Here is an 18627-nt window from a genome sequence, read left to right on the forward strand (position 1 = left end):
ACCCCAAATCCCAGCGACTAGTGTTGCTTGAAGCCAAGCGCTCGCATGGACTCAGGACAATTTAGCTTTTGAGCTAAGTTCTCACACAGGTAAGGACTTGGACTTCTGGTCACAAGGTCAATTGGGAAGGCCTGCCCTGGCCTACTTCCCAAGCCCACTGTTACTTCCTCCGCCACGCTAGGGCGCTAAGCTGGCTATTTTTACTCCCCAAGGACAAAGTAGTAAGGTCAAACCAGACCTAGAGGTACTTCCCCCAAGCCTTCCTACAAAGCAGGGCAGTGGTGAAACACAGATTTCAGCCCGGGGTTGGCGTCACCAGTCAACTGCGCCATCTGATCCCAGTTCATGTTCGTGGTTACTGGGGCAGCCCAGTGATTGTAGAAAGAGGCTATTTTAGTCCTTTTGCAAGAAGGGGCTAAAAGGAGATGAGGGAGGATCAGGAGTGTTACATATTCATCTCTTTCCTTGGGAAACAGCTTTATTTACAAAACAGGTCTAAAATAAGAACATGAAATGACAAGTCCTTGGGAACTGCGGGAGAGATGGCTCTTTTGTGAAGCCCAGGCATCCAGACGGAGGGCCAAAAAAAGGGCCAGCATGAGGGGACCTAAAACTTGAACTCTTTGTATTTCTTGCTGCCCCCACGGCTGTCCTGGGGCTGAGCTTTCCGTTTCTTTTGCTGCATAGGGAGAAAGAGACACAGGTTATAACAGGTTGAACCACCCCCAGACCCCCAAAACAAGGGTGGGCAGCCTGACATAGACATAGAAGTCTGTGGGAAAGGTGCTGAATCTGGATTCTCTTCGAGCTCCCTCTCAGACTTGGCTGAGTTCCTCCCCCTCATCGTCCTTAAAGAGGGCAGCCCACTGGAGGATTTCTAAGACTTCCAAATCTAAGCGCACAGGGCAGCAAGCAGAGGCCACCCTCACTCTCACCACTAGAGGGCACCACACCACTGAAAACGGCAGGCCAGGGTCCCTGGCTCTCACCCAGCCCAGCGCCCCTGGAAGCGCCTACCTTCTGTTTGGCAGCATGCTCAGCCACCATGTCGCTGAAGTCCTCCTTCTCTACTTGAGCCTGCTGCTCCCGCACATGCTCCTCATACTTCTGGGTCATGGCCATAGGATCAAGCTCCAACTCCTCAGGCGCCAGCGCCACTTCCACACCTTGCAGTTCAGGAGCTGGGCCCTTCCGGCTCATAACCTGGAAAGGAGATCAGGGCCTTGTCACCTCCAAAGAGAGTCAGAGAAGCCCTAGCTTCTGCCGCCCTTCTCAGCCTCCAAAAGCAGTATGTCCTCCAAGTACTCACCGTGGACATATCATAAATGTGGGTTGATCCCATCATGGCTCCCCCAACAGTGGCTGTTCTCTTCTCTGGCAACACGGTGAAGAGCTGAGGTGTCTCACTTCTGTGAAGGACAATGGGATCAGGCCCAAAAAGGAAGGGACAAAAGGGTCTCCAGAAGCAGAAACAAAAGATACAGGTGGCACCTCCACTCAGCGCCTTGGAGAGCTTCTGAGCTCCCCAAGGATGCAGCCTCTGCAGTTCATGGAAGCCCATGACAGAAAATAATTGGGCAGGGGGAAGGGGAGGGTGGCACAGTGCTGACTCCAGGGAACACAGATGGAGCTAAGGGGCCCCCTAAACCAAGTTAGGGGATCACAGACCAGGACTCCCACATGTACAGAAGGGTCAAAAGGTCAGAGAGGCTCAAAGTTTCCAAGAGAACTTTGGTACAGAGAAGCTAGCAAGAGAGAGCAGGTGACAACAGTTCCCACCCGAAGAATGTCATGCCTTGAGTTCTCATGTACGTAATTCACACTTCAGGCCTTCCGACGCAAGAGCCATCCACAGCCAGTTTCACCACTAATTTCAAGGATTACACTAGGAATAAGAGCACCTCTACCACTATTACCCCAGACTGTGTCCATCATCTCCACCTCTCCCACTGGAAGAGGTGACAATCTATTCTCCACACAAGAGCCAGAGAAAATGGCTTAAAATGGATTGCAGGTCCTGTCAGACCTTTGCTCAAAACCCTCTGAGGCTTCTGATCATTATCTGAATAAAATCTAAACTCCTTACCATGACCTAAAGGGTTCATAGCCTGATCCCTTACCCAAGCCCTCCTCACTATACTCTGTCCACAGTACCCTTCTTTATTTTTCTTCCTTGAATATGCAAAGCTTGAGACTTCTGCTTCCTGACAAGGAGCAACAGGAACCAGATACACCCTCCTGCCTGAAACAACCAAAAAATGGGCAAAATATATGAAACAGTGGTTTTCAAGACACTAGACATGGGGCAACAAAGCACAGTGATTCCTGCAAGATAGGAAACAAATGCAATGAGCCCTTCAACTGCCCCAGCATACTGCACCAAGAGTTTGCAGGCCACAGAACAGAGGGAAGACGCATGGAGAGCCCTGAGGACTCCATGAGTTGGGAGGATGAAGCTGAAAGTCCAGGGAGATCAAGGCAGCTAGAGTTCACAGGATAGAGTACTGAAGAAAAGAGCTGAGAGAGAACTCAAGAGACCTAGAGAAGGTCCTCAAGTATGCAGGGGAGTACTAAGCAGCACATGCCTACCAAGGACAGGGAAAGAAGCACCCGAAAGGATTCGTAACAGCACCTGCTGCTCACTCAGAACTGGGAATAGTGCAACTCCCACTAGCCAGACGGAAAAACCTCCTGATTCACAGGGCGGTGGGTAGAGTCCACAGGCACTTGTGCCTCACAGTGGGGAGGACTGCTTCAGTCCTGCCTCAAGAACCCCAAAAACAAGACCTGAAAGGATCAAACTAGCTCCATATAACTATATTCCTGAATGAGCTGAAGAAAATCTACAGGAATACAAAAATATCATGGACCCAACAAGGTAAATTTCACAAAGCCTAGCATTCAGTAAAAAATTACCAGGCACTGGACAGGTCTGGTGGCTCACACCTGTAATCCCAGCACTTTGGGAAGCTGAGGCAGGAGGACTGCTTGAGCTCAGAAGTTCAAGACCAGCCTGGGCAACACAGTGAGAACCTCTCTCAAAAGAAAAAAGGAAAAGAAAAAAAAATTACCAGGCATGCAAAAGAGTAGGAAAATACAATCCATATGAGAAAAATGAATCCACTAATGGCAATCAACCCAGAAATGGCACAGATGTTAGAGTTAGCAGACAATACATTAAAATGTTGTTACAGCCAGGTGTGGTGGCTCATGCCTATAATCCCAGCACTTTGGGAGGCTGAGACAGGCGGATCACCTGAGGAGTTCAAGAACAGCTCGGTCAACATGGTGAAACCCTGTCTCTACTAAAAATACAAAAAAAGTAGCTGGGTGTGGTGGCACACACCTGTAGTCCCAGCTACTTGGGAGGCTGCGGCACAAGAATCGCTTGAACCTGGGCAGCAGAGGTTGCCATAAGCCGAGATTATGCCACTGCACTCCAGGCTAGGCAACAGGGTAAGACTCCATCATAAAATAAAATAAGATAAAATAAAAATAAAATATTGTTATAACTGCATTCCACATGTTCAAAAAGTTAAGAGAGAAAGAATAGATTTAAAAGACCTGAAATCAAACTTCTAGAAAGGAGAATTATATTGTATGGGATTACTGTTAGACCAGAAATTACAGAAGAAAATAATAGTAAACTTGAACACATAGCAATAGAAATTTTCTAAAGTGAAATACAAAGAGAGAAGAATTTCTTTAAAAATGAAAAGCATCGGCCGGGCGCAGTGGCTCAAGCCTGTAATCCCAGCACTTTGGGAGGCCGAGACGGGCGGATCACGAGGTCAGGAGATAGAGACCATCCTGGCTAACACGGTGAAACCCCGTCTCTACTAAAAATTACAAAAAAATAGCTGGGCGAGGTGGCGGGTGCCTGTAGTCCCAGCTACTCGGGAGGCTGAGGCAGGAGAATGGCGTGAACCCGGGAGGCAGAGCTTGCAGTGAGCCGAGATCCGGCCACTGCACTCCAGCCTGGGCAACAGAGCAAGACTCCGTCTCAAAAAAAAAAAAAAAAGAAAAATGAAAAGCATCAGTGAGCAGTGGGACAACTTAACAGAGGAATAAGGTGAGAGGAAAGAGAAGGGAACAGAGAAAATATTTGGAGAAATCATGACCAAAATTTCCCCCAAATTAATAAAAACTAAAAACCCAGATCTAAGATGCTTTAAAAACCCCAAGCAAAGGAACACTCGGAAACTACACCTAGGCACATTGCAGTCAAATTGTTAGAACTAGCGATAAAATCTTAAAAACAGCCAAATAAAAATGACACATTATGTACACAGGAACAAACGTAAGAATGACAGCAGCTTTCTCACCAGAAACAATGCAAGAAAGAAGACAGACACTGGAGCAACATCTTAAAAGTACTGAAAGAAGGTTGATGTGGTGGCTAACGCCTATAATCCCAACACTCTGGGAGGCCAAGGCAGGTGGATCACTTGAAGCCAGGAGCTCGAGACCAGCCTGGGCAACATGGCAAAACCCCATCCCTACAAAAATATAAAAATTAGCTGGATGTGGTGGCATGCACACGTAATCCCAGCTACTCAGGAGGCTGAAGCAGAATCGCTTGAACCCAGGAGGTGGAGATTGCAGTGAGCCAAGATCACACCACTGCACTCCAGCCTGGGTGACATAGCGAGACTCCATTTCAAAAAGAAAAAAAAAAAGTATTGAAAGAAAAAAAATTGTCAACCTAGAATCCTATACCTGGCAACGATCTTTCAAAAATGAAGGCCAAATAAAGAATTTTTAAGACTACCCAAGCTGAACGAATTCAAAACCAGCAGACCCACAATATAAGAAATGTTTGTTTTGTAGAAATGGGGTCTCACTATGTTGCCCAGGCTGGTCTCAAAATTCCTGGACTCTAGCAATCTACCACCTCAGCCTTCTCCCAAAGTGCTGAGATGACAGGCGTAAGCCACCATGACCCCTAAAGAAACATTAAAGGAAGCCCTTCAGGCAGAGGAAAAATGATATCAGATAGAAACCTGTATCTACACAAAGAAATGAAAGAAACAAAAATGGTAACTACATGGCTTCATGCATGATTCTTATTGAAACCTCCCTAAAAGATAACTGACCATTTAAACAAAAATAATAACTATACAGTACAGGATTTATAACATGTAAATACATGATAACACAGTGCAAAGTTGGGCGGAGAGCGAAGTACACTATCGCGGCTCTTAATGCCATCTGGAAGCAGTGTGACATCAAGAGAAGCTAGATCCTGATATAGACATGATCTACGATAAACCCCAGAGCACCCACTAAAATAACAAAGCAAAAACTTAACAGCTAATTAACCAACACTGGAGATAAAATGGAATCATAGAAATTGTTCAAGTAATCCAAAAGAAGGTATAAAAACAGGAAAAAGGGAACAAAGAGCAGAATGGATAAAGAGAGGGTCATTTCATGATAAAGGGGTCAATTCATGAAGACCTAACAACACCACACATTCAAGTACCTAAAAATGGAGCTTCAAAATACTAGCGCATCCCTGTGTCAGGGCCTTTGCACTTGCTTGCACTTACTGTTACTTCTGATCCAGATGATCCTGTGGCTGGCGCTTTTCCATTCGCGTCTCAGTTCAAGCACCACCTCCCCAATGAGGCCTTCCCAAAGGCCTCCCTGCCCCCCCATCCCATTACCCAGTTTCCTCTGCTTGAGCATCCTTATCTACATCTGAAAGTATCTTGTTCTCTGATTACCAGTTTACCTCAACTGCTGACTCCTCCCTGCCTGGAGTATCGCCTGGCAGAGTTGGTTCAATAATTTTTTAAAAAGGGATGGGGGAGAAAGGAACAACAGTCAGCCAGTCAGCCAACGGGAAGTGAAGCCCTGTCTGGCACCCTCACCCATCCATCGCCTCCTCGATCTTCTTCTTCCTCAGCTCAATGAGTTCAGGGGTCTCCATTCCAGCAGGCACTGATGAGAAGCCTCCAGGAGTGATGAGGCCACTGTGAAGAGAGGAACAAGCTCTGGAGTAAAGAGAAGGCCCCCAAAGATAAGCCATTTCCAAGAGGCACTCTCTGCTTCCCCCACCTGTCTGCAGGGGTAATAAAGCCTGTCTCATCTGGTTTGTCTTCATCACTTTCTTCCTCTTCCTCTTCTTCTGAGGATTCTTCATCAGATGGTTCCAGTTCCCCCCAAGGGGTCCGATCAATCTCTTCCTCCTCAGTCTTGGTCTGAAAGAAATCACTTAATCAGTCAACAAATGTTTTCTAAGTACCTGTTATGTACCAGGCTGTTTTAAGCTGAAGGGGTGTTAAGAGTCAACACACAGACAATAATCCCTACCTACCTAGAGCTCAAATTCCAGTGAGGGGCTTGCGTTAACATCTCGGGAAAATGTTTGCCCTTTTCCAGGCTCTGCTGTGTCAGAACACGCAACTCCCTGATAATGAAGCTATAAACCAACAATCTCTAACCTTCATGATGTTAAGTAAAACCAAGATCGCCAGTACATAGCCCATACCTGAAATTCAGCAGCATTGGTTCCAAACACATCCCCATAGAGCGGTTTCCCAGTCTCATCCACCGGAGGTTTGCCCCAGCCACCAGCATGGTACCCAAAGGAACAGCTCTGCAAGGCAGTGAGCACAATCAGTTCACTCCTTAGCTGCAAAAGAAATTCTGAAGCCCTAGAGAAAAGGCACACTCAAAAGTACAGAGCTGACACTTGGGAACTCCGGAAATTATGACTGCAGAATAAAATTAAATGTTATGAAGCATTAGAAACCAAAATTAATAAACAACTAAAATCTGGAGGCAACAGGATAAGGAGACAGGAGGCAGAAAGTATGCTAATAACCTCTTCTGTCATGGCAGAGTCTCTGCTGTCTGAAACCAAAATACGTACGTTGAAAACATGACTTCAATTTCTTACTGAGTTTTCCTAACTTTGGAAGGCTAGCTTGTTCAGAATCTATTTATCTTAAGGGGCGGAAGTTTCTATCTAAAGTTTAACAATACTACTTTTTTACTTTAATGACTCTTATCTGTCAATTTTTTTAATGATTACTTTAAAATAAGAATAAATTTGAAGACATTCTTGAGATAAAATTATTTCTGATAGATTGAAGTGAAACTAAAAAAAAAAAATTATTTCTTTTCTTTTTTTTTTTTTTAAAGTAGAGATGCGGTTTCACTATGTTGCCCAGGCTAGTCTTAAACTCCTGGCCCCAAGGGATCCTCCCACCTCAGCCTCCCAAAGTGCTGGGATTACAGGTGTTGAGACACCACATCTGGCTAAGATAAAATTATTTCTCTCTGGCCATTCTTATATTCAGAGACATATCTGGAAACACATTCACCAAATAGTGAATTTGGCTATTTCTGAGTGGTAAAATTGTGACTTGCTTTCATCTTTGTACTTGTCAATTCTGACTGAATATTTTATGATGAGCATGTCAGTTTTTTAAAAAACAAAAACCATTTACTTGTTTTTTCCACACATACCCATGGTATATGACAAATATTATGTGTCAATAAAAATTTTTTTAAATAAAGAAACACATGGTGGAGTTAGAGAAGGAAAACAAAAAAATCACCTTCCAGTTCAAAAGCAGAAACAGCCAAGAATGAATGAAAGGACAATGCTCACCTCAGGGATGGGGGAGTTCAGCCCAGGGATTTTCAGGTTGGGATACGATGGGGGTGGTCCGTATCGCTGCATGGCAATCAGCCACGGGGGAGGGACCTTGTGGGCATTCTGCAGGAAAAAGAGAACAGGATACCATCTGCCAAACCGTATCCCTGTCACTGCCTTCCGCTCCAATCCCCACCCACTTCGCTGCTTCCCCAGACAGCTAACTGACACTCACTGGTCCTACTGGCATCCCCAAGGAAATCCTTAGCTCATCAGACAGATCTCCTGGCTTCTTCTCCTTCAGTCGTGTCTCGAACTCCTTCCCCTGAGGGAAAAACAGAGCATGCTACATTGCAGACCCAGACACTCAGTGGGAGCACAATGGCAAGAGGACGTGAAAACAAAGGCGAGAAGACCTAACCCACATCAGATATAAAATCCCAGTGAGGGCTACCTGGCTCTCACTCTGATTCTCATCACTTCTTTCCCTGGCCAAAGTCGGGGAAGGAATAAAAACCAGGCCAGTGCCGGGCGCGGTGGCTCACGCCTGTAATCCCAGCACTTTGGGAGGCCGAGGCAGGCGGATCACAAGGTCAGGAGATCGAGACCACGGTGAAACCCCGTCTCTACTAAAAATACAAAAAATTAGCCGGGCGCGGTTGTGGGCACCTGTAGTCCCAGCTACTCGGGAGGCTGAGGCAGGAGAATGGCGTGAACCCGGGAGGCAGAGCTTGCAGTGAGCCGAGATCGCGCCACTGCACTCCAGCCTGGGCGACAGAGCTAGACTCCGTCTCAAAAAAAAAAAAAAAAAAAAAAAAAAAACCAGGCCAGACTCCCAGTGCTGTCAATAACCCACTATGAGAACACAGCCAACGTTAGGACCTGCCTTCTCATCTGTAAAACGAGGGCACTCGACAGGATGATCTGCAAAATTCTTCCACCTCATAAATTCCATGACATCAAGGGGACTACGATTTCAAGGATCAGGAAAAAAAAATACCAACTTCTCTACCACCCCCAATATTAAAAGTTTCCTAAAAGCAACTGTCCCTTGGCCCCTCCATCCCTAAACCACCCACCACCATTATCACTTCTAAGACAGGATATGAAGAGTCTATCAGGGAAAGAAGCCACCAGATCTGCATCTCTCCTCCAAATAGGACCTCAATTTAAATTCCATCTCATCCAAGGGTAGTCAATGGGCAATTCTAAGGCTGAGGAACTATTGTAATTGCTTCAGAAGCCCTCCTGGGCCAGGTGCGGTGGTTCATGCCTGTAAACCCAGCACTTTGGGAGGCTGAGGCGGGTGGATCACTTGAGCTCAGGATGAGACTAGCCTGGGCAACATAGCAAAACCCTGTCTCTACCAAAAGTACAAAAAATTAGCTGGGTGTGGTGTGTCTGTGGTCCCAGCTACTCGGGGGGCTGAGATGGGAGGACTGCTTGAGCCCAGGAGGCAGAGGCTACAGTGAAGCAAGATCATACCACTGCACTCCAGCCTGGGTAACAGAGTGAGACCTCATATTTAAAAAAAAAAAAAAAAAAAAAAAAAAAGGCCAAGCGCGGTGGCTCACGCCTGTAATCCCAGCACTTTGGGAGGCCGAGACGGGCAGATCACGAGGTCAGGAGATCGAGACCACCCTGGCTAACATGGTGAAACCCCGTCTCGACTAAAAATACAAAAATTAGCCAGGCGAGGTGGTGGGCGCCTGTAGTCCCAGCTACTCGGGAGGCTGAGGCAGGAGAATGGCGTGAACCCAGGAGGCAGAGCTTGCAGTGAGTGGAGATCGCGCCAGTGCACTCCAGCCTGGGCGACAGAGCGAGACTCCGTCTCAAAAAAAAAAAGCCCTAGACAGTCTCAACCCCAAGGCCCGGCCTGACCTCTCCCAGCCCCCTCCCAAACCTCATAGTACAGGTCCCCATGGATGGTCAGCTTTGGCTTGGTCTGCCACTTGAAGAAGGCATCATGCAGTTTCTGGTAGTCGATGTCAATTTTGCCCATCTTAGGCCGAACTTTCTCTCGCATTTTTGACTTCATGGTCTTCTGTTCTTCCTGTAGAGAATGGCAGAAGACAAGCCTTAACAAGTACTCACCAAATTGATGTAGAGAATCCAGCTCCCAACTCCAAAAGAGATCAAGGGAAGCCTCAATTATCTCACCCCGAAAGTCACCAAAATCCTTCCTGCTCAAACCCTTCAAAATTACATAATGCATGCTGAACAAAACAGACTCCACAATATCAGCCTCAGCTGTGTCTATCAATAACTAGTTTTTAAACCATCTCATCAAGAGATGAATCTCATCATTTCTCTGGAAGGCAGAGACATCCCCGTGTTCTTTTGTACCTCCTGAGTTCAGAGCATTTAACTAAAAGCTTTAAAATTAAGAAGTTACACAACCACCATGAATCCCTAGCCACAAAGTGCATCTGAGAAAGGAGTCACCAGGTGAGCTGGCAACGTGAAGGCAGAGGGGAAGAAGAGCAGAGAAGGAAAACAAAAGGATAATTAGACAAGTAACAAGTAGGTGGTAGGTGGGTTTCAACCCATATTCCCATTTTGAAGCACACTGCTGTGAAGGATGGGGACACCCGAGGGCAGGCTCTCACCTTCTCCTGCAGGGCCTCTCGCATCTCCTGGATGCCTGTGCGTTTGATGAAGTCTGGCAGCTCGAAGGGGGGCTTCTCAATACCCCGTTTGCCCTGCAGGTACTTGCGCTTAAAACACCAGTGGCGTGGCACAGGCACGGAGTTCCGAGTGGCCTTGAGGTGAACCAAGAGCTTAGGGTCCTGCGCTGTCACATCGTGCATCTCCACAACATCGGGCCGTGCCACCAGCTGGAAAACACATAGTAATGCATGTTCTTGAGAGCCCCGACTTCTCAGTTCTGAAGCTCTTCTTCCTCAAAGGACCTAAACCCAAATCACTCACACCTCCTTCAAAGAACTCCTTTTCACCTCCCTGGCTCCCCAGGTGGTCTCCCAGCTGGGATCCAGGGCCTGCAGAATACTCTCAGGGCTTACCTGCTTGAGTTCAGCCACAGTGAAGCGGTTCATTCGGCGCAACTTCTTCTTGGACAGCTTGGGGGCTTCTGGCTTCTTTTCCTAGAACAGAACAATCACCTCTTTTGAGCAGGACTCAGATGTGAATGAAACTGCCCAACCCACCCCAAACTTAAGCCCCCAAAGCTCTGCAAGTGTTCACCATGGTCCCTCTCTGGATGCATCTCAGTCACCTGTGCCCAGAGTCCCTGCTTCCCACCAGGAGGGTTGGGCCTGACCTGCTCATCATCACTGCTGTCGTCATCACTGTCCTTGTGCTCCTCTTCAAATCCCTTCTTCTTGGGGGCTGCAGAGTTCTCCAATTTGTCAAGTTTCTCTGGCTCCTTCTCCTTCTCCTTCTTCACATCATCAGTGAGCTGAGGAGGCAGACAAGGTGAAACCCCTGCCCTCTGAGCCCCTTCCCAGTTCCTAAAGCCAGCACTAAAAACATGCCTGTTCACTGCTGCCTCGCACCCACCTCTGAGCCCCTTCCCTGTTTGGCACTGCCCCTTCCGAGCACGCTCTCCTTGTACCTTAAAAGCCTCAAAGATCCTCTTAAAGAAGATAAAGTTGGGCTCGTAAATTTCAGGTTCTTCAGTCACATACTCAATCTCAACATCAGCTGCTGGGGAGTCAGAGCCACGGGATCGGGTTGAGTCTTTCTCCCGGTCCCCAGAGCTCTCAGAGGACACCCCTCGCACCCGCTGGGGCTTTTTCTTCTTCTTTCGGTTCCTGCGCTTACGGTTTTTCTGTCAGGAGGAGGAAAACCAGCTGGGTCAGGGAATCCAAGTACTGTGCCAGCACCCCAACCCCTAAACTCCTCCCCCGGTCTCCCCCACAGCTCAACGGTCAGGCTTTTCGGAGGCCATCTCATGAAGTGGCTGCGAAGGGGCCTTGGAGGCAGACTCCAAAGTTCTGCCACTCACAAGCTGTGTGCCTTTGGGTAAATTACTGTGCGTCTCAGAACCTCAGCTTTTTCAGCTGTAAAATGTAGGCATGCATAGTACTTGAAACTCAAAAGCAATTAAATGAAAAATATCTGTAAGATGCTGAGGGTGGAAATTGGCACAAAACAGAAGCTATTACTTACTGAACACTTATAAACTGTGTTATTTCCGTACCCAAGTCCCATCTCCTGCCTTTCCTTCCAGACTCAGCTCCAACCCCTACCTCCTTTTTAGATACGGACACTGTGTCCTCCTCAGTCTCTGACGCTGACTGGCCCAGGGATGAGCGAGCATCTGTTTCCATTTCCTCTTCCTCTGTAAGGAAGAAGGTGGTAACGAGTCTTCATGGTGCCACTGCGCCCTGCACTCATTCACAGTAACCTGCCTTTACCAAGAGGCAAGGGAAAGGGACAGAGGGACGAGGACTCAGCTCAGCCTCTCCAGGTTCTGTGGCTACAGCCTCAGGACGCCTGGCACTCACCCTGTTGAGAGTTCATCTCTTCCTGGCGGCTCTCCTTCAGCTGCAGGATCTTCTCCAAAGCCTGTGGGATCTTGGGGCCCACAGAGGGGTCATCCATCTGCCAGAGACAACCGGTCAGAGAAGGCGAATCACAGTGCCCTTTTCCCACCAGCTTCTACCTCTTGGACTAGAAAGGCTGCTGCCCAGGTGATGTAAGCAGCAGAGAGTGGGCAACACCAACTGGGCTCAGTGAGGTTCAGTGTTCCTCAGAGGGACCCCAAGACTCTGCCTCAGTAATGTCTCCCCAATCCCTCTGCTGTACCCTTAGTTTAAATAAGTACGGCTCCCCACTACCCCCAGGAATTTAAGTCCCCCCATCTTCTCACAGAACCCTTCTCTAAAAATCCAAAAATAGTCCCCTCCTAAACTACCACTCTCTTATACCTAGGAGGAAATCGTTAGTCTCACCTCTCTGTTCTCATCTCCAGGGGGCGGTGGGGGACCACGAGGCCGGGGAACAGGGGCTCCCATGGGCAAAACTGTAGGAGTGGGGCCCACTGGGCCCACTGGAGCAGCTACTGAGAGACGGGAAAAAGAAATCCAATGTCAGAAGAGACAAAACACTCACATACAAAATTCCCTCCCTTGCTAAAAGGGCGATGGTGAACCTGCGGGGAGGGGGGCGTGTGGCGGGGCTTTCGGGGTGCTGATCATGGTCCAGGTGCTGGTTGTACGGGTGTGTTCAGTGTGTAAAAAACCATTAAACTGTATGTTTATTATATATGCTCTTTTTAAATGGGATAGATACTTTAAAAGTCTTTTTAAAAATGTCTAAATCACTTTTCTTGCTCTTCCCCTCCATCCCAGGGTCTCACCTCGAGGACCCAGAGGAGTGCGCACACCAATCTGGCCCATGTCTTGTGGGGGCCGAGGGACTGGGGTGCCCATCTTGGCAATCTCCTGCTGTCGTTCCTGCTCCAATAACACAGCTGCCTACGGGAGGGAAGTGGGAGTAGACACTGCCTGAAAACTAGTTTGGCAGGCAGCCCCTGGCAAATGCATTCTTTCAGCGGGTAATGGGCCCAAGGAGAACAATCACAAACCCCTTGGGTGCTGACATCCCCTCCACCCCCACACTTCCAGGCTACTAATCCAAATGGAGGAGCCCTCTCATCACAACGGAAAATCCCTAGAAATAACACCAAGGAAAACCCCAGGAAACTTCTGGTTCCAAGCAGGGAATTTCATATTGAGCCAAACAGTGCCTTCTACTTTTCAGAGAGTTTTCTTCCCCAAAAGATACATTAGAAACTTTTGAGCTCTTTTCTTATATCTACCCCTCAAGATCCAGCACAATCTGGGCAAAGACAGTACTTTATCCACAGGTTGAGACTTGTGGTTTTTTGTTTTTTTTTTTTTTGAGACAAGGTCTGGCTCTGTTGCCTAGGCTGGAGTACAGTGGCATGATCTCAGCTCACTGCAACCTCTGCCTCCCCAGCTCAAGCCATCCTCCCACCTCAGCCTTCCAAGTAGCAAGACTACAGGCACGCGCCACCACACCTGGCTAATTTTTGTATTTCTGATAGAGACAGGGTTTCATCATGTTGGCCAGGCTGGTCTCGAACTCCTGAGCTCAAGCAATCTGCCCACCTCAGCCTCCCAAAGTGCTAGGATTACAGGTGTGAGCCACCACGCCCAGCTCATACTTGTTGCTTTTAATGCTCAGTTTTTAATACTCCTGAGTAATCCACTGCGTAATGACTAATGCAACGCACCTCTGGGGCCAAATATCTTATATAACATTCCCAGACTTACAGTCCTATTTTGTCTAAATCCAATACAAATAACTCAATTACCCAGAGTCCTATCTAGAATGATGTCATGTAAGGCGAGCAGAAGTCAGCATGCTCTTTTTGAATAGGTCGGAAGGTAAATACTTTAGGCTTTATGGATTACCATATGGACTCTGGTACATATTTTTGTTTGGGTTTTCTTATAATCCTTAAAAAATTTTAAAGTTGTTTTTAGCTCACAGGCCATGCACATACAGGCCACAGGTCATAGTCTGTCAATTCCTGAACTTCAAGAAAAATTGAATGCTTTGGAAGACACTAGTACTTAGTTGGGAACAAAACTTGATTGGTGCATTCGAAGCAATACAAATGACAGCCAATGGATTGGACCATGAGGTCAAAGGTTAGGGGGAGGGGTATTACCCGCTTCTGCTGCTCCAAGAGCTCATGTTCCTTCAGCGAATGATCTCCCTGCTTAAAAAAGAAAACAAGTTCATACCAGCACCAATACCCAACGGGCCAATCTGCCACAACTCTTGCTTCTTGAGATCCTCTTCCAGTCAAGGGCCCATGTTCCAATATTTAGTCCCCACCTTCCCAGAAGCCTTAGTTCTAGGACCCAGCTTTCTCTTAAGGCTCCACTGCCCCTTCAGGGACCTAATGAGGCCCAGGCCAGGGCTTCCACCTGCCCTACCTGCTTGGCACGTTCCTCCTGCTGCATCAGCAATGCCGCCTGCTGCTGAGCCAACTTCAGCCGCTCCTCCTCTGACAGTGCCACTGGCTCACCCACACGGAGAGGAGGCGGGGGCCCCAAATTTGGTGGGTGGGCCATAGGAAAGCCAAGGCCAAGGCCTGGTGGAGGTGGTGGGGGAGGTGGAGGAGGCTGCAAAGGGGGGAGTCCCAAAGGTGGTGGTGGCATGGGAATTCCAGGGAGCTGTGGAGAAAATATGATCATAAAATTAGGAAACATTTATCTACTCATCTGCACATATCTGGGGGATCTACTTTGAGTCAGGAGCTGGGATTCTAAGTCAAATGACACATAGTTCCTAATTCGTAAGAGAGAATGCTCCATAGCCCTATAAAGATATGAGAATGTTAACTTCCGGCACCAACCACAATAAGCTATCCACTCTCTCCAGAAAGATATCCTGAATACAGACTCTGCATACAATTCCAGGAGACTCAAAGACACCTCTGAGGCCATCTAGGGACTCCTCATTCTACACACAGAGATCAATAGATCCTAGGTCAGAGCCACTGCTTTAGAGAAAAAGAAGCAAATCCTGGATCAGAAGCAACATGGAAATTGAGAGGACTTAAATAAACAGGAACCACTGTACCAGGGCAATGCAAACCCCAATGACTGCTAAATGCAAGGAGTATGAAATCAAATCAGGGAGCTCTCAATGTCTCACAAAAGAACATGGGAACTGTTCCTGGGGCAGGCAAAGAAGAGGGTGATTGCTTCCAGCTGGGTAGGGACAAGTCGGGCTTCCTTGTATTCAAGCTGTTTTTTTTTTTTTGTTTTTTTTTGTTTGTTTGTTTGTTTTTTTTTGAGATAGAGTCTGTCACCCAGGCTGGAACGCAATGGTGCAATCTCAGCTCACTGCAACCTTTGCTTTCCAGGTTCAAGCAATTCTCGTGCTTCAGCCTCCCAAGTAGCTGGGATTACAGGCGCCTGCCACGATGCCCGGCTAATTTTTGTATTTTTAGGAAAGACGAGGTTTCACTATGTTGGCCAGGCTGGTCTCGAACTCATGACCTCAAGTGATTGCCCGCCTCGGCCTCCCAAAGTGCTGGGATTACAGGCGTGAGCCACCATGCCCTGCCTCTCTCTCTTTTTTTTTTTTTTTTTTGAGACAGTCTTGCTCTATCGCCCAGGCTGGAGTGCAGTGGCCTGATCTCGGCTCACTGGCTCACTGCAACCTCCGCCTCCTGGGTTCAAGAGATTCTCCTGCCTCAGCCTCCCAAGTAGCTGGGATTACAGACATGTGCCACCACGCCCAGCTAATTTTTGTATTTTTAGTAGAGACAGTTTCACCATGTTGGCCAGGCTGGTTTCAAACTCCTGATCACAGGCGATTCACCCGCCTTGGCCTCCCAAAGTGCTGAGATTACAGACATGAGCCACCATCCCCTGCCTCTTTTTTTTCCCCCTATTTTTTTATTTTATTTTATTTTATTGTAAGTTCTGGGGCACACGTGCAGGATGTGCAGGTTTGTTACATTGGTAAATGTGTGCCATGGTGGTTTGCTGCACCTATCAACCCACTGCCTAGGTATTAATTCTGGCGTGCATTTGCTATTTTTCCTGACAATCTCCCAGCCCCTGCCCCATCACCCCCCAACCTTTTTTTTTCTTTTTTTTTCAGAGAAGTAAAGTCTCATTCTGTCACCCAGGATGGAGTACATGGAGTACAGTGGCGCAACCAGAGCTCATTGCAGCCTTGAACCTCAGGGCTCAAGCAATCCTTGAGCCTCAGCTTAGAGAGTAGCTTGGACTTTATAGGCATGTGCTGCCGTGCCCAGCTAATTTTTAAAAATTTTTTGTAGTAACAAGAGTCTCACTGTGTTGCCCAGGCTGGTCTCGAACCCTGGCTTCAAGTGATCCTCCCATCTAAGCATCCCAAAGTGGTGGGATTACGGGCATGTGCCACTGCACCTGGCCACAAGCTGAATCTTGAATGACAGGTAGAATTTGGAGAAGCAGACAGTGGAAAAGGAGGCAAGTATCAGCATCAAAGAGAGAACTGAAGAGCTCACAATTCTGTCATGGCAGTACCTCCTTGCCCAGTCAGTCAGTTGCATCTCAAGTACACTGCAATTAAGAGGAAGGGCTACCCTGAACAGATGGAATCTTTCTATTCCCCACTCAGGTCAGGCGAGATGTGCAAGGGTGTGACGTCTCACACATGCACGCGAACACCGAATCATCATGCTCATGAACTACAAAAGGATCAGCAGATAGAATCTTAAAAAATGGAAGAACCTCCCTACCTGCGCTGACATGGGAGGTGGAGCGGCTTTGTCCCCATCTTCCCCTCTCAAAACCGGCCGATTCAGCACGATGCCAGTCTGCAAAAGAGAAAGGACTCTAGGTCAGTCCAAAACTAGCTGTTTCACTAATCGACGATCTCTCCCAATTCATTTAACAAAACGTATCCAGTGCCTGTCTGCCAGCGCTCCGGCTGGGCACTGAAGAGGACCAAGATGGATACAAGAAATTACAACTAAGCTGGCAAAGGCAAGAACAAGCCAAAAAGGGCAAGCCTCCGCCTTGCTGTGCCAAGATAAAGAAAGAATGAAGACCGAGCCGTGATGGGGTATATAAGGTCTCCTGGAGAAGCTCGGCCTATCCTGACGTCCCGCCGCCAACACCTACCTGGCGGGTGTAGGTCTGCAGCCGCTCCACCAGCTCCTCGCGATTACCTGCGGGGCAAAGTACACGATCAATGGAGCAGGCAAGCCCGGCCAGGTCAGACCCCAGCTGCCCGCCTCCGCCCCTCGCGCCCGGGTCTCCCGGGTAACCAGGCTCCGCTTCTCCGCAGGCCCGTAAAGGTCCCTCGACTTTCTGTGTTCCTCACCCTGGATCGGAGCTCCGATCTCTGCCAACTTGGCCTGAAGCTCCTGGGCAGCCCAGGCGCCATAGTGGCCTGGAGGTGGCGGCGGCGGCAGCTGCAATTCCGCTTTGGGAGGCTCGGGATGCTCGGTCGCCATCTTGGCCGCAGCAAGGCGCGCGACCAACCCGGAAGCTCGGGCCGGCCTCTGGGCCCACTTTCCGGAACTTCCGGCGGCGCCGTACGCCACGTCCTCTCTGGTTGGGAGGCGACGCGCACGCAGGCCCACCCGCTGCGGTACGCTAGGCGACGGGATTCGCCGCAGACGCCCCTTTCTTCAGTGGCCCCTCGGCCGTCTGGTCGCTAGGCCTCCTGGGAGTTGTAGTGCGCAGGTCTCGGTCTCTGCGGGCCCTGCGCCAGGCTACGGCCCAGAAGGCCGGCGGCGGGCCGGAGGGCGGGGCTGCGGGGAAGGCTGGCCCTGCCCGGAGGGAGTGTTTTCTGCGCCTCACCTGCGGGAGCGCAGGCTGTCAAGCCTTCCGGCCCGGCTCCCCGGTCAGAGCCTCGGACTCTTACGCTCCCAGGGAGTCCCGAGAGACTCATTTCCCCGGCGGCTCCGCGTTGCGGGCGCCAAGCGGGAGGCTGGAGCCAATGCCCGGGATAAAACAGTGTCTGATTGTCTGCCCGCCCACCCCCGGCCCAGGCCCGGATGAATGGGCTGAAAGGGGATCCGAGCCAGGAGAGGAGCGGGCCCGCCCGGGCTGAGCTCCAGCTGCCGACCTGGGGGAAGGGCGACACTAAAGCCCCCTTTTCCACCTTCCAAGCCGGCTCAAATGTCGTCTTCACTAAGCTTTCTCCCGCTTTCCTTTCCTTTCTTAGAGTTCCCATAATACATTCGAATCTCCACCGTTTGATAAGTCTTTCTTGCCCTTTCTTCCTACCTGCATCCCAAAAATGTGAGCAGGGACTTGATCTTTTTCAGTCTCGCATCACCTGCCGTTCAAGAGGCGCCCAATAAATGATTACTGGGAAAAAGGAACAATGTTTCTGGTGACAGTATTTGTGTCTTTTAGTCTCAAAAATAAACTCAGGCCCCTTTTCCCTCAGCCGCACCTGCACTGGGGGCCCACCTTGCCGCCCACTCCCCACCCCAACTCCCCGTGGTCTTTGGGGACAGAGGCAGATACTGGCAGGGATTCTTGCCTGCCTAGCATCCACCT

General features: G+C 48.9%; 1 protein-coding gene and 1 pseudogene across 4 annotated transcripts; both read right to left on the minus strand.

Moving 5' to 3' along the window:
- Window positions 1–460: 460 nt before the first annotated feature.
- Window positions 461–17600, minus strand: SF3B2 (splicing factor 3b subunit 2). 4 transcript variants are annotated; one of them, XM_074013156.1, is made up of 22 exons: window positions 17438–17600; window positions 17236–17282; window positions 16851–16928; window positions 14545–14784; window positions 14274–14321; window positions 12933–13050; window positions 12526–12632; window positions 12079–12175; window positions 11821–11912; window positions 11184–11399; window positions 10890–11027; window positions 10633–10713; window positions 10219–10446; window positions 9513–9662; window positions 7845–7934; window positions 7625–7732; window positions 6497–6604; window positions 6064–6206; window positions 5877–5978; window positions 1310–1409; window positions 1018–1203; window positions 461–679 (listed from the first exon to the last, which is right to left on the minus strand). In XM_074013156.1, the coding sequence occupies exons 1-22, from the start codon at window positions 17568–17570 to the stop codon at window positions 608–610; spliced, it is 2682 nt and encodes an 893-aa protein (XP_073869257.1). In that variant the 5' UTR covers window positions 17571–17600; the 3' UTR covers window positions 461–607. The 4 variants fall into 4 exon arrangements, with proteins under 4 accessions (XP_073869257.1, XP_015289913.3, XP_005577247.3 ...); XM_015434427.3 differs by having other exon boundaries at window positions 12526–12635; XM_005577190.4 differs by having other exon boundaries at window positions 14274–14324.
- Window positions 16729–16811, minus strand: LOC123568971 (small nucleolar RNA U13; annotated as a pseudogene).
- Window positions 17601–18627: the final 1027 nt, after the last annotated feature.

This window comes from Macaca fascicularis, chromosome 14 (genome assembly GCF_037993035.2).
Source record: "Macaca fascicularis isolate 582-1 chromosome 14, T2T-MFA8v1.1".
Taxonomy (NCBI): domain Eukaryota; kingdom Metazoa; phylum Chordata; class Mammalia; order Primates; family Cercopithecidae; genus Macaca; species Macaca fascicularis.

Excerpts from the sequence above, each read along its gene's own strand:
- SF3B2 (XM_005577189.4), bottom strand. The coding sequence starts at position 17,570 with ATGGCGACCGAGCATCCCGAGCCTCCCAAAGCGGAATTGCAGCTGCCG. Across the intron at positions 16,929-17,235 it reads TGCAGACCTACACCCGCCAG|ACTGGCATCGTGCTGAATCG; the intron begins GTAGGTGTTGGC and ends TCTCTTTTGCAG. Across the intron at positions 10,447-10,632 it reads CTGTGGCTGAACTCAAGCAG|CTGGTGGCACGGCCCGATGT; the intron begins GTAAGCCCTGAG and ends TGTGTTTTCCAG.